The sequence below is a fragment of the Miniopterus schreibersii genome, assembly GCF_964146895.1.
Source record: "Miniopterus schreibersii genome assembly, chromosome: 5".
NCBI lineage: Eukaryota > Metazoa > Chordata > Mammalia > Chiroptera > Miniopteridae > Miniopterus > Miniopterus schreibersii.
Genome location: NC_138106.1, coordinates 49,432,507 through 49,447,506, shown reverse-complemented (window position 1 = coordinate 49,447,506; position 15,000 = coordinate 49,432,507). Strand labels below are relative to the sequence as shown.

General features: G+C 41.4%; 2 protein-coding genes across 2 annotated transcripts in view; both read right to left on the bottom strand.

Annotated features, from left to right (window-relative positions):
* HGD (homogentisate 1,2-dioxygenase) overlaps positions 1-7,040 on the bottom strand; it is a 39,367-nt gene extending 32,327 nt beyond the window's left edge. The window contains exons 1-3 of the mRNA XM_081138700.1: positions 6,761-7,040; positions 1,123-1,194; positions 214-302 (exon numbers count right to left, since the gene is read on the bottom strand). Coding sequence (XP_080994826.1) covers positions 214-302; positions 1,123-1,194; positions 6,761-6,775 — 176 coding nt within the window. The 5' untranslated portion in view covers positions 6,776-7,040. The remainder of the gene's footprint in view (positions 1-213; positions 303-1,122; positions 1,195-6,760) is intronic.
* A 5,389-nt stretch (positions 7,041-12,429) lies between these two features.
* Positions 12,430-15,000, bottom strand: part of RABL3 (RAB, member of RAS oncogene family like 3) — a 34,637-nt gene continuing 32,066 nt past the window's right edge. The window contains exons 7-8 of the mRNA XM_081138704.1: positions 14,158-14,196; positions 12,430-13,588 (exon numbers count right to left, since the gene is read on the bottom strand). Of these exons, the coding sequence (XP_080994830.1) occupies positions 13,523-13,588; positions 14,158-14,196 (105 nt within the window). The 3' untranslated portion in view covers positions 12,430-13,522. The remainder of the gene's footprint in view (positions 13,589-14,157; positions 14,197-15,000) is intronic.

The following is a 15,000-nucleotide window of genomic DNA, read 5'->3' as shown; positions in this document are numbered from 1 at the left end:
TCTGTGCAGCTGCTCTCTCAGCTTCATCCACCAGTCACTTGATTTTAGCTGGAGACAAGGCCTCTCCTCCCCCGAGTGTGATCCAGAGCACAGCCCGTTAGAAGCAGGATCTTGGGCAGCCCTGTGAGGCTGTGGCCCAGATGTAGGAGGCAGCACTAAGGAGCAGTCAGAGCTCCCACAGTCTGCTGGTTGGAATTAACCTAATCCTCGTACCTTCTCTTATTGCTGCTCCGCGGACAAGTAAACGCTGATCCTGAGAGCTGCTCAGCATACAGATTGTAGGGACAAACTTGAGGATTGTTCTAAAACAAAGAAGGCAATAAAATAACATCACTCCAGTCCAAAATGCATCTCACCTTCCCATCAAGGAACTCGTGGGAGGGTTCTGTCCTGAATGGGGATGCTCTGGGCCACTGCATATGACCATCCCCAAACCATATAGACTCTTGTAATAACTTTTTAGGTAACTTTCCCCCCTGATTAGAAAAGGAATATGTGCTTATTGTAGAAAATTTGTAAAAAAGAACCCATTATTTCACCATCCAGAAATAAACCAGTGTTGACATATTGATATATTTCCTTCCATTCTGATCCTCCAAAATGGCGATCTTATGATATGCATAGTTCTATAATTATCAGAACTTTTCAAAAGAGGAAACACTATATCATGAGCATTTTCTCATGCCATAAAATATTCAACTTTTTTTGAAAAAAATATTTGTTTGCCGTATTTTTACTATTGTAACCAACACTAGTGTGAACATCCTTGTGCATACACTTTTTTAGGACTGATTATTTTGTCATCAGTGTCATATCTTACGTTGTTCAAGAAAACTACAAAAAAGTTCTCTTAGTCTTGGGCCTAAAGGATCCTCCTGAAAGTCCTACAGTTAGTCCTACTATTTTGGATTGAGTGCTTTGCCATAGAATAGCCACCACCCAACTTTAATCTTTGTATTGTCGTTGTCCTATGTCCTAATTGTCTTGAAGATTTGTAAAACTCCTAGGTACTTCAGAGGCTAAATTATAAGAGCTATGGTGGGTAGAGGTGCTTCACCTGAGGGCTTGTCATTCGTCCTTAGAATTCAGGGCTCTCTATGCTAGCATTCTATTTACTCATACCTGTCCTTCTGGCAGGGCACCGGGACAGCGAGGGTCCTCTGAGGCACATTCATTCCCAAATCCGGAAATGTACTGCATGTGACAAAGACACAAAGGCCACCATTAACGTGATTTAAAGAGCATTTCACAACACTGACAGTCTACAAAAATAAGTGTTTCTATACGGACATGCATTTGTGTATGCTTTTCTATTCATAATATCTTTGCTATGTCTTGGCATGTGAATCATTTAGGAAAGATAAAATGTTTTGTGTGAATTTTAAAGACTGTCAATTAGTTGGGAGAAGAATTCTGGATATTACATAGGCTCTTCACCCTTCCTTATACTTAGTCAATTTATGGGCTTGTTCTTAAGTATTCTACTCCAAGAACAGGTCCTTTAATTCTGGTTCCATGAGGGACTCCCTGATAGGGGAGATGGCTCACACATCACTTCATCCAGATTAGTATGATCTTGCTGGGCCTAGCCTGCAAACCTCCTAGGGTTTGAGGAGCTTCACTCCCTATCCATACTCTGAGGCAAGCAACTATAAGGAGATGTGTGGACCCATTCTGATAGCAAAATTCTTGAGAGAAAGCTCTTCAAATTAGCCACACTGCAGGTAGAAGACGACATAATCTGGCTCATCTGTGGAACACACAGGCTGTCCCCCAAAAACATATACACATTTTAACAGCTGATAGCTCAATTTTGAAAATGAAATGTATTTTAATAAACTGCCTTTATAATTATTCGAAGTGTGTGTATACATTTTGAGGGGGACACCCTGTATATAAGAATGAAGGTTGAAGATACAGGGGGCTTTCAGGAGATGTGCCAGACCAGAATCTGCCCACCAAAGCAAAATGGGGTCTATTCTGATTGCCATTTGTTTTACACCCAGAGAAAATAAAGTTAAGGGTTTTCTCAAGAAAGTAAAGTATATGGAGCCCATGAAACTCATTGTTACAGCACTTAATGCACCTGTGAGTTCTTGCTCACGGACTGTTCTGCTAGTTCATAAGCTCCATGAAGTCAGACAATAGCAGTCTTGTGTACCTCCACGTGCCCTGTGCCTGGTTCATAGAAGGTATTCAGTAGATATCTATTGTCTGATTTAGTTGCCACTGAATCTTATCCTAATATGAGTATATGTAAGCTGTTGTAAGTGAGGTTAAAACTCCCTTTTTTTCTATCTTAAACATCAATACAAATGACCATCCCACCCACCCCCACTCCCCGTAGATGTTCCTAATAAATGTACTTAATTTTAGCCCAGGATGAAAGTGCAGCCTTGCTCAGGGAGTGAAATGCCACCATCTGAGCACATGTTTTTAAGGGATATAAGAAGGATGTGGGTGGGCGGAGGGTAAGCCCTCCGGAGTCCTCAGCAGCGTGGAGAGGGTGAGCCTGGTGCAACGCGCCTGCATGCGCGAGTGCTGAGCAGGCCAACAGCTGTCTGTATTTGGAAAGGAACAGCAAATGTGAAATGTTATGACCTAGAAAGCAACGGAAGCGAAATTCTTCTTTTTGCCTCCAGACACATTTTTTTTTTTTTTTTTGGTACGTTTGAAAATCTATCAGCACTGAAACATCGAATTCTATTACATACAGATTGGTTAACAGCAGCGGCATGCGGTTGGGAATGATTTCTTTGGGGAAATGGCAGAGACCATCCAGCATTCTGACCCTCCGCCGAGCACAGTGCCCTTCTCTCTAAATGAACCTCATGCTCACAATCATCAGGATGGAATTTGAGCTGCTGAGAAATGGTAATGACAGCAAATTCTGTGAAATGGAATTTTAGACCAATCTGTGACCGAGGCCACTGAGTGTCACAGTGCCTTCACTTTGTTCGTTTCTCCCAAGCAAGGCTGGAAGGCCTGAGTGCTGAGGGAGGCAGCCCATCTGTGTGGCCGGCCCGGGAGGTTTACCCATTAGCCATCCCCAGTCTTCACAACTGGCAGCCTCAGAACAGAGGCCATGTTCAGAACAAGGGAAAAGAGATTTAGTATGTGGAGTTCTGAAGCATTTGCTTCCGATTGCTTTAGAAAATGGAAAAGAAAGTAGAAAGAATGGCTGATGGTTTGGAAGGGAGCCACCCAGCTCCCAGAGAGGTGTGGGTTCTGAATCACTTTCTCAATCTTTGCGCTGGTGCATTGGCTGGAGAGAGAGGAAAGTGCTGAGTCACTGTCAAATCAGTTGGTTTTCCTAATCCTCTGAGAGAAAAATTACAGATGAGTTTTTTAGAGCTTTGAAATTCCATGCCCCTCACTGCTGAAGGCATCTAAATCGAGGAAGCAGTTTTCTGGGGCTGCTTTCCCAAGGCTTTGAGATCAAGGACCGAATCTGAACTCTGCTTTTATCTGCTGTGAAAATCCAGGCCTTCAACTCCAGCTGCTTCAGTGACTACGTACAAATATACCTTATACCAAAAAAAGTCTAACATTTAGCAAGTGTTTATATGTTTTCTTCAGTCCAGATTTCTGAATAATTTCATCCAACATAAAAATATGATTTCATTTCTTTCCAAGAGAATTACATGCATCCTTTCTAAATAAAAGAACAAATTACTGAGCTCCATGCAACTTCAGTACCATCAGTTCTTTGGCAGCTCCGTAGTATGCAGTTTTTTAATTCTCACCTGGACCCCAGGATATGATTTATTTGTCAAGAGCAGTTTTATGAGGTGTTTTTTACTGACTCTGATCTGGGTAACACCCTGATGGGATGAGCAGATGGTGCACCTCCTTTCCTTTTACTGGGCGCGAAGCAAAGCAAGAGAAGTCAGGGTAGAGACAGCTACAACTACCATTTTTCCTCTGTAAAGAGTCCAGTGTTTCTTTTTTAAAAATATATCTTTATTGACTTCGGAGAGAGAAAGGGAGAGGGAGAGAGATAGAAACATCAATGATGAGAGTGTTGTCATTGCCAGGCTGCCTCCTGCACGCCCCTGACTGGGGATGGAGCCCCCAACCCTAGCATGTGCCCTGACCGGGAATCGAACCCCGATCGCCTGGATCCTAGGTTGATGCTCAACCACTAAGCCACGCGCTGACCAGTCCAGTGTTTCTAAGTCACCTTGTTGGGAACACAGACCATAGGTTGTTAGGGGAACTTGCAGATAATTGCGGTAGGCTAAAAATGTCCCTCAAAGATATTTATTTATACTTTAATCCCTGGAACTTGTGTTACTTTATATAGTAAAAGAGATGTGATTTTTGCAGGTCTTATATTGCAGACGTGATTAAGTTAAGGATCTTAAGATGGGGGAAAAGTCTAGATTTTTTGGGTGTGCCACTTGTAATCACAATCACAAGGTAGAGGGAGATTTGACTACAGAGAAGGGAAAGGCGATGTGATGGAAGCAGAGATTGGAGTGATGCACTGCGATAATGGTGAAAGAGGCCACATATCAAGGAATGTGAAAACCTCGAGGAGCTGGAAAAGGCAGGGAAATAGATTGTCCCCTTGAATCTCTAAAAGGAAGCAGCCTTGCTAATACCTTGACATTGGCCCAATGATTCCAGAGTTCTGACCTAGAGAGTGGTAAGAGAATAAATGTGCAGTCTTAAGCCACTAAATTTCTGGTAATTTGTTACAGCAGAAACAATAATTATGTAGACTAGTGGGACCTATCCTTCACTAATCATTAGAATCACCCCAAAAGTTTTTTGTTTTTTTAAATATATCTTTATTGATTTCAGAGAGAGGAGAAGGAGAGAGAGAGAGACAGAAACATCAATGATGAGAGAGTCATTGATCGAGCCCACAACCTGGGCATGTGCCCTGACCGGGAATCGAACCCCGATCGCCTGGATCCTAGGTCGACACTCAACCGCTGAGCCATGCCCGGCCGGGCCCAAAAGTTTCTTAAATGCAGACCACAACTTAGAGAATCAAAATACATGGTGGTGGGGCCCAAAATATGCATTTTAAAGAGCTTTTTGTTTTGTATATTATTATTATTTTCTTTGTTAATTCTCACCCAAGGACATTTTTTTCCATTGATTTTTAGAGAGAGTGGAAGGGGGGAAGAGAGAGAGAGACATTGATGTGAGAGAGACACATCAATTGGTTACCCCCCACATGTCCTGACCTGGGCCAGGGTCAGACCTGCAACCCAAGTAGGTGCCCTTGACCAGGAATCAAATGTGACCCTTCAGTGTTCAGGCCGAAACTCTAACCACTGAGCCACACCCGCCAGAGCAAAGAGCTCTTTATTTTGGAAATGAGGAAATCAAGACTTGTAGAAGTGAAGCAATTTAAGAACATATTGTGGTCTATTCTACATTTAATTTTATTATTTTATCTTTTGAATTTTCTTCCCCCAGTAGTGCTTTTATGAAAAAGTGATTTCATCTGAGGCTTTGTGTTGACATATCCATTAAAATGAAGAAATACAGGCTGAGAAATATATATTTTAACATAGAATGCTTATTGATTAGAATGATGCAACCTGGTTTTCTGTGTTTGGATTCCTGATCTCTAGAGCTAACCTTTAGACAGCAGGCTGGGATGAATGCCTTTGAAACTAAGAACAAAGACCAGCATGCAATTTACATTGGTGTGCTGGCTCTGTGCATAATAAATTGCTTAAAAATTTCAGCAGGAGAGGATTTTAAATATGATTTATTTATAAATGGTAAGGATGTCTCCAACCCCTGCTGAACTCCCCCATAGGATTGTCATCAGGAAATAGTTTTTATGCACTCTCCCTCTTTGGAGACTTCAACTACACTTTTGATATGATGATCTCCCATATCTATCCTCCTAGTCTCACCCACTCCCCTGAGATCCAGATCCTTACATCTGACCAACTCCTGGGATCTCAACTTGGCTGTCCCTGCAGCAACTCAAATTTATTTTTATTTATTTATTTTTTTAAAGAAATTAAAAAAAAATCTTTATTGATTTCAGAGAGAGGAAAGGAGAGGGAGAGAGAGAGAGAGAGACATCAATGATGAGAGAGTCATTAATCGAGCCTGCAACCCGGGCATGTGCCCTGACCGGGAATCGAACCCTAATCGCCTGGATCCTAGGTCGACGCTTAACCGCTGAGCCACGCCCAGCCGGGCAGCAACTCAAATATAGCTGGAACATTCTTGGATCCCAGAACAAGCAGGGCTCTCTGTGTGTGCTGTGCCTTTGTACATAACCCACATACATTTTTCAATTGCACATTAAATGATAAAAAGGAATGATTTCCTAGAGAAAGTGCTAGGACTTCTATTAGCCAAGGGCAGCTTGTGGGCCTCAAAATAACTGAGTAGATTAAACATATCTAATCGGTCAGCTAGAGGCAGTTCCGGAAGCTGCAGCAACAAAAAGGTGTTGGAAAGTGGGGGTCTGGGGAAAAAAACACAGTGAGAAACGTGTCTGCCCACGGTGGGAGGGAGCCCTTTAGATAATTTGAAATAAACAAAAGCAAGAGATGGACAATAAGGGCTTCAACTCTTTCTTTTTTTAATCATTTCTCCTTCATTCCCCATGTTCCCTGTCAATCCTAGTCCCAGCCATGCCTTCGGACATCACAGTGAAGCCTCTGAAGACAGGGACTTGGACCAGGGCCGAAGTCCTTTCTAACTCTGATGCTATGAAATTCGCAGAAGCTTCTGGCTGAAGAAGCCACAGCAAAGTTGCCAGATAGTTTCTTACCTTCAGTGTAGCCATTTTCCTTCTGCTGTAGGCCTGGTGACTTCAGGAAACCCAAGCCCAGATGCTTCTGTTTCTTCTGCAGACCACTCTCCGAATGTTCTTATGCCCACCACGTCACAGCACTCGATGGTCAGCAGGTGGCTCAAACTAGCCCCAGGATTGCCTAACTGATCAAGCCAGGGGAAAGTCCAGCACCCTTATTTTCAACTAATTGCTTACACAATTGCCTTTGTTTACTGACCCCAGGCTGTTTCTGGAAGAGTCTTCAGAGGCCTGTCTCTTCACCTGAGGTAGAGATTGGCTAATTATTTGTTCCAGTTAAAAGAAGGCTTATTACTAAAGGCAGGGAATTTTTTTAAAACCCTCACCTGGGGATATGCTTTAATTTTAAATTTTTTTTTTTTTTTTTAGATTGGCCCATTTCAAAGGCTTTGACTTTTTTAAAAAAATTAATTTGAGAAGGAAGCATTGATGTGAGAGTGAAATGTTGATCGGCTGCCTCCTGTGCGCACCCTGACTGGGAATCAAATCTGCAACCTGGGTATGTGCCCTGACTGGAGTTGAACCTGCAACCCTTTGGTGTACGGACGATGCTCCAACCAACTGAGCCACCCTGCCGGGGCCTAGGGGCAGGGATTTAAAGCTGTCTAGGGAAGGAACTGTAGTCGTTAGTTTCTGCTGTGTGCTGCAGAGACTTCTCTACTCAGCAGGGAAGGGAAGGGAGGAGAGCTCACTCTCTGGGGAGCAGTGACGAGCGACTGTGCCCTGGCACAGGTATTCTCACTTGGCTGCCTGACCCAGCGACCAGGTCTAGACAGCTCTCCACGGGTGCCTCCCAAGGATGAGCTGGGTGGACTGGTCAGAGCTTGAAGCACTCATTTAAAGCAAACTGAGATGTTTACTATTACTGCTCCCCTCAGTTCCTTCAATTCTTATCAATGCTTTAAGAATCTGGATTCCTAATGCCTTTATTTCTCTGAAAACAGACCAAGGGATTCCTTTCCAGCCACTTTTTCCATGACCCCCTTGTCCTTCATCTTGGCTGGAACCGCTCTTAGCCATGTCCTTAGCCATGGTCAGGTATCAACTTCGTGGCTAATTGTGTTCAGGAAGGAAGAAACCATATATCGAATGTGAGTTCTTGCCAGATTTTTCCACAGACATTACCTCATTTAATTTCACAAAAACAATCTTGTAAACCAGGTTTTATTACTACAAACTGCAACAGACCAGGCAGGAAGTGTAAATGGGTTAAGCAGGGTAGGTGATTTTCCCAGAGAAGAGTTTTATATGAAGCTCCAATTTTTAAACATTGGCAACTAAACAAATGAATGAACAAATAAAACCACTGTGGTAGATTGTAAAAGATCCCCACAATTCCCTCCCATCCTTGTTTGCGTCTCCCTTTGCAATGTGACTTTGCTGCTCCTTCCATCAGGCGATAGAGTCGTTTTGTTTTACTTCCTTGCATCTTACTTTGGCTAATAGCAAACATGACATAAGCAGAGGCTTGAGAAGTACTTGTGCTTCAGGATTTATCAATTTCCCCTCTTGAGACCACCATACAAAGCTAGGCTAGCCTCCTTGAGAATGAGAGACCACATGGAGAGAGAAATTCAGGCAATAGCCCAGCACTAAGTGCCAGCCATGTGAATGAGGCAATCTGACTGCCAGATGACTGCAGACACGAGTGATCCCAGGTGAGACCAGCAGGAGAACCACCAGCTAAACCTAGTCCAAATCACTGACTCACAGAATTGTGAATAAACAGAATGGTGTATCTAAGTTTCAGGGTGGTTTGGTAAGCAGTGATAGATAACTGATAAAATTATGTCAAAAAACATGCATGTGGGGTTGAAATAGGTATGGGTTGCCAGTTTAGACCCTCTGCTTTAGATGAATGGGTCTAAGCAACCTCCAGAGGAGGTCCCCAGGTCTAGCATTCCATGGTAGCAGAGAATGATCTGCCTGTGTATAAGGTATTAGTACAGAGAAGGCCAGACTAAAGGGGCCATGTTGATAGAAACAAGTGACAGGTTGATAGCAAACTGTGTGAACTGATACCGTGGACCAGGCAGCTTATAAGGCACCTCAGCATATATCAGAATGGACAGATGACATTGTGGTATTATATAAACTTCCCTGGAATTTATATGCAAACCTGGGAGGAAGGGGGTTTTACTAAAGCTGAGTTTTTTATTTCCTGAGGTATGCAGACGAAAAAGTAAATTCAAGAAAAGTAAAAATTGAATTCAAGAAAAATATTTTCTGCAACTGAGTTTAATTGAATCTTGCATCTCGATGGATCCTAAAAGTTAGTCTTTGCTGGTTAGAAAAATAAAATAAATAAATATGAGCCAATAAAAGACAAAGGAAAATGCTTTACTGCTTTATTTTTCCATAAACTTTCCATGCCCTTTCCATTGAATCAGTTTTGAAGGCAGATTTAAGATGCATTTCGGTTCTTCCTAAGGTGTGAGAGATTTCCTAAAGAGAGTGGTAACAGGTCTGGGACTGGATGAAAATTACTTTGAGGAGCCTGAAAACACTTCAAATGGTGTAAACCTATCACCAAACTTTAGGGATTTCTCCAAAGTGGGTTAATTATTTTTTGTCTCTTTCCATTCTTATAGCAATGATTCAGTAAAACATTTGCTTTGTAGCTACTAGAGCCAGGCACTATGCTATATACACCCGGGGGGTATGAGAATTATTAAAACACAGGGACAGACAGTTCTGATTGGCTTTCCATTTTAATGTAACCACACACTCATTTCTTTGTCTTATGACTACTGAGGACCTGCTAGGTGCAAGACCCCATGAGATGTGGGGGACAGCATACTGGTGAAAACTGACGAGTACCATAGGTGCTGCGACAGGAAGGGTCCAGGGAGGGAGTGGGGCACCTAGCCCTGACTAGCAGGGCAGGGAAGGCTTCCCAAAGAAGATGATGCCTGAGCCAAGTCACATAGAATCAGAGTGGGGTAGGGCACGGTGAGAGGGCAGAATGTGGGTGAAGACAGAGAAGGGGAGGTGCAGGGCATTCAAAGAATGCGCTTAGAGGGGTGACTCAAATAGCAGAGTGGAGGGGTCTAGTGAGGGAAGGCTTCCAGGAAGGGGACGGCTGGGCAGGCATTTGAAGCCGGGGAATAGGGGGACCCTCTGGGCTGAGTATGTCTTTTAGGATTCAAAGACAGCCAGGGAAGGAGCAGGCTGTGTGCAGGGGTAAGGCAGGCACATAGTGGGCCAGAACAGAGCCACACTAGCAAAGTGGTGAGCAAAAAGAACAAAGGCGTGAAAAGCCAGGCAGGGGAGGGTGGCCTCAGCGAACTGACACGGGGAACATGTGAGGTGAAGAATTTGAAAAGGACCAGGAATTGCAGACACCAGGTGTCTGCTTCTCCCAGATTCAAGCACAAGATAGGTTCACTTTCCCCAGAAGCTCTGGAAGAAAAGTGGGAGAAGTTTCAGACTTACAGACACCAGAGAGTGGGGACTCAGACCAATACCAAGTGCAACGATGAGACCTCCAGCCTCCTTCCCCAGTGCACTTCCAGAATATATCAGCAAGTGTTTTACACCAGACAAGAGGCTGGAGGACGCTTCTCTAGGACAGTGGCCCGTAACTCCTACATATTTTGACAAATAATTATTAAATATAAAAGGTGAAGTCTTTCTAGAAATGCTAATTTAATGAAGTAGATGGCTCCTTTCCCCCATTAATTCATATATCCATAAATTAATAATTCTTAATTTTAGAATGAGATAGGATTCAGCATCATTTAATCTTATTTTATGGTTTTACCGAGATAGGCACTGAGAAAATTTGTTCATAATGCAGATATGCCTGGCAGGAATTTGCTATGGTATCACTCAGTTCTCCTCCTGAATTAAAGACTAATAAATACATAGTTTTCTTTCATTAAACATTATTTTTAATGACCTATCACCTACTCTCTGGAGCAGCCCAGGCAGGCTCCAGCTTCAACCTTACATCAGGCATACTGTGGAATATTTGAGGCTCAGGGTTCTCTCAGGGCTAGATTTCCTAGAATACTTCCTCTCCTACCACCACAATTTAACTCAGTCTTGGGACCATGGAGAAATCAATTTTTTATTTCCTTCTCCTTCTTTCTCCAAAACAGTATCCTCTGTTGAATTTTAATAGATATTAAATCAATGCAGACATACTGTTAGACCTTTAATCTTCTTCAAATAGATGCTACCTGTGTTTTAAAATTTTCAATTAAACCAACTTTTATTATACACCGATACAAGGCCCTGCCTAGGTTGGGTGCTACAGCCCACACTATTGAAATGAGCGCTCAGAAGCTCTGACGATGGCAGCAATTAGAAGCTCTTCGTTTTGGTCCAATGGCCCAGCACATGCAGTCTGTTTTCAGAATGCACAGCAAAACAGCAGCGCCAAGGCACTTGGATTATATCAGGGGTGTTTCAATTTCAGGGAACCCAAGGTAAAGCTAATATGGATCAAACTCTTTGGGAGCAGCTCTTCTTAGAGCACTAAGGTGAAGAGACCAACCCAACTCCGTTCCAACTGAGGGTCCTGCCACCTGAGGGACAGATGACTGCCATGTGCCTACACACCTGGTTGCCTCCATAATGAGCAAGGACATTGGCTAGACATCTAATTCACAACAAGGAAAAAAAAAGTCTTTCTCTATTGTTAGCAAGTTGTTCTTTCAGAGAGTAAGAAAAATAAGATTTAATTAACACTTTTTAGGAAATATTTTGGTATTTACACTTGATTATTATTTAAAAGCAATTTTTACGAGCAGGTCTCAAGAAGTCTCAGCAAAAGTTACGCTTCAAAGCATTCTTTTTGAAGAACTCTGGCTAATAACATTCATTTTGGCAAATAACCTTATTTTGTTGCTACTAATACTTGCAATAAACTCAGGCTATTAACAATTTTATTTTATTTTTTGTAGAAAACTATAATTCAGAGAGTTAAGCCTGACAGCAAGAAGAAATGGAGTTGAGGAGTAATACCAATTTTTCAAGGTTGACCCTAAAGCCATCAGTGATGAGTTACTTCAATTTTTTAATAAGGAAGAACATGAAGAAATTGGGATAGATTTTTTTAATTAAGGGAAAGAAAGGAGGGTAAGGAAAGAGTTATTGATTCATTTGTTAAAAGAGGAATACAAAGAGCTTTAGTTGGTTGAGGTCTTTATGTATTCATTTGGTTTCTACTCCCTAACTGCACAGCCTCTGTCACAACACACTTGTGCCAATTCACACACAGATCCTGATTTGCATAGCTTTCCTTTATGTCAAAAAAGAAATCAGGACTAAGTCTTGTGGGGGAGGATGCAAAGAAAAACTGGAGAATATTCTAGCTGATGAAAAGTGCTTTAACCATCCTTTCCCAAATTCCGAAGACTGCCTTTCTAAAAGAACTCTCTAATGTCCTTATTTAACACCCTCTTTCAGCATACCTTGATTCCCAGAGTACTTCTAAAATTTAATTAAAATGGAGTAGAAAGTGAATTTATTGTTTTTTTTCCTAGTTTTAAAATGAGAAGCTGAAACTATGTATTTATAATTATGATTATATTTTAATATGGTGCAAAATCAGGAGTGCAGAGACCTGCAGTAGAGCCAGAGAGAGAATGTGAGTGAAAAGATGTCGAAAAGGCAGCAAATTAGTTTTTGGAAACCAGGTTTATATATTTAAGAACAACTGGGACAGAGAGAATTAAACAAGCAAAAAAGATGGGTAAAAAAAGAAAGGAACAATTATGCATATACACCCCCCACCCCCCAGATTTTGGCCTGTGAAATCCAAGAATTTTAGTCCATAATTCATGTAAATGTGTTGCTGTGGAACTTATTTTCACTTCTCTCCATAAATACATTGTTAACACAAAGAATAATATTCTTAGTTCACAGACTACAGTTGAGACATTTCAGGAGTTAACTTTTCCTTAAAAAACAACAATCTGAAAAGGCTGTAAATCTTTCTTACTGCCTTTGTGCGGGTCTTAGATTCACCCTACCCATTTCCAAACAAAACAGTAAGAGTGCGACGGCTTTAACCTAAAGAGTGAAGGATTTAGTGGGCTCGCAGAATTCTTCTTTTCTGGTACTGCTGCTCTCTATGTATTATTAATCTATTTATATTTAACTCCAGCCATTAGTGCTCCTCTTCCAGCCACTGAACCATTTGCAAAGGAGAGGAGAGGGAACAAGGGCTGCTATTATTAGGCACTCTTGTGTGTGATGAGGGTGGACACAATTAAATAACACCATCTTGCTTCTTTGAAAATGACAGAAATTGTTTGGGGTGGACAACTCAGGGCTTGTTAACATAACCTTTCCCCTCCAGAAGGTAAAACAATAGAGATACATTTTTTTAAGTACTTAATTAAGCCTTCAGCAAGGCTTGTGGAAAAATTACAGACCTATAAAAACCCTCCAGGTCTAGGCAGGAGTAAATTTTCTCTGCAGCACTCTGTCACTTCTCATTGACTGCATCATTTTGACAACATCTCATATTTCCACAAAGGCTTTTACATAATCTATAAACAGGGACAGAAAGGTGAGGAACAGAGGGAATGGGGACAAAGTTTAGAACTCCCATAGTCACTTCCTTTTAGTTTTCCATTAACAGGTGAGGGTGAAGGGTGGCATTTTAAGATGACTTCATGAAAAGGCTAAGACATTAATAACTGACACAGCAAGAATGCTGTGAAAAATTGTCACCTCTTGCTCACTCTTCCAAAGGATGTGTGCAACTCAGTCATAATGAAGGCCCTTTAATGTTCCTCCCCCAAACCTCTTTCGATCAGGAAAGCCTGGGATCTGTAGGCAAGAAAGATAATCATGTTAAATCTCAAGTAGGCAGAGTTCAAATGCTAATAGCCTTTAACTTTTTTCTTTCTTTAAAATGTCAGTCCGTTGTTCCTGAAAGAACCACTATTCTGTGGTTTTACTCAGAAAACCACAGCAGACTAAATAATAAAAATAAATCTACCAAAGTGGAAAACATTTGCCAGCAAATTGGTGACTGTGTCATCTAAATCAGAGAGGATGAAGGTGAATCTCCTAATATTCACCTATTGGACTTCACATGAATTATTTGCTTGTGATAGACTTTGGGTATATACCTTCGGTGTCTCAAGCAAATGATTTTGTTCTATTATTTTGTAATGTAACCCTATCCTTGGATTTTAAAAAAAATTTGTTTTTGTCTTGTGGACCCTTACTTTCCCTTGATCTGACTTTCTTTTCAATTAACAGAAGAAAATCAGTTGCTTGTGCCTACAAAGGGACTCCATCCCCCCTTTTTTAACCCCTTCTGAAAATAAATCTGGAAATCACCTCTCTACAAATTTAAAAACCCATTTTATAAAGAAAATATAGGTGCTGACCTGATTACCATCTCTTAAAAAGTATCTCTTCTCTATGACCTGTGAAAAACAGAGATTTTAAGGGTTTAGCACACACACACACACATACCTGGAAAAAGTAGCTAACTGTAATGGCGACTCATGGGACTAAAAGGCATATATCCAAATTAAGAGTCTTTTCAATAGCTATAAACATCTGGTACGATGAGTTGAATCTGGTGCTAATGGATCTGGATCATGGGAGTATTTCCTAAGAGCCTGCCTCATTCCAGAAAGTACTAATAGATTAAAAAAATAAATGAAAAAATTAAAACGACTAAGTAATCAGAGACTGACATATGACCCCATGCAATTCTTAGTATATATAGCAGGAAATCTGGCTATAAGTTTCCTAGCAGTCAGCCCTGAAAGGTACCAAACAGAATTCATAAGAAAAAAGCAAAGCACCTGCCTACTAATAGTACAGCTATTCCTTAAAGAGGAGTCTGTGTAATATAATAAACCACCACATCTCTCCAGCAGACCCAGTGATAAATCCTCCAGGGCCTCAATGGAGACAGATGACACAACATCAAGTGTCAATTCGCTTCTTTTTATGGACCTAATCTGCACCTTTGATTCAGTAGTTTCAGAACTGTGTGTACTTGGTCAGTAGGAGAAACACAGTAAAGCTGTGGATGTATCTGCACAAATCTATCACTACTATTGTAAAGAAGCCCTCAAACGACATGTCCTAAATGGTGAGTTTAAGGAGGACCACGTTTTCAGATGATGAAAAACACTTAAAAATAATATTAAATTCTATGCTAGCACTTGAGAAACTGCAATGATTGCAGAGGCAGTATTGTTTTCTTTACACAGAGC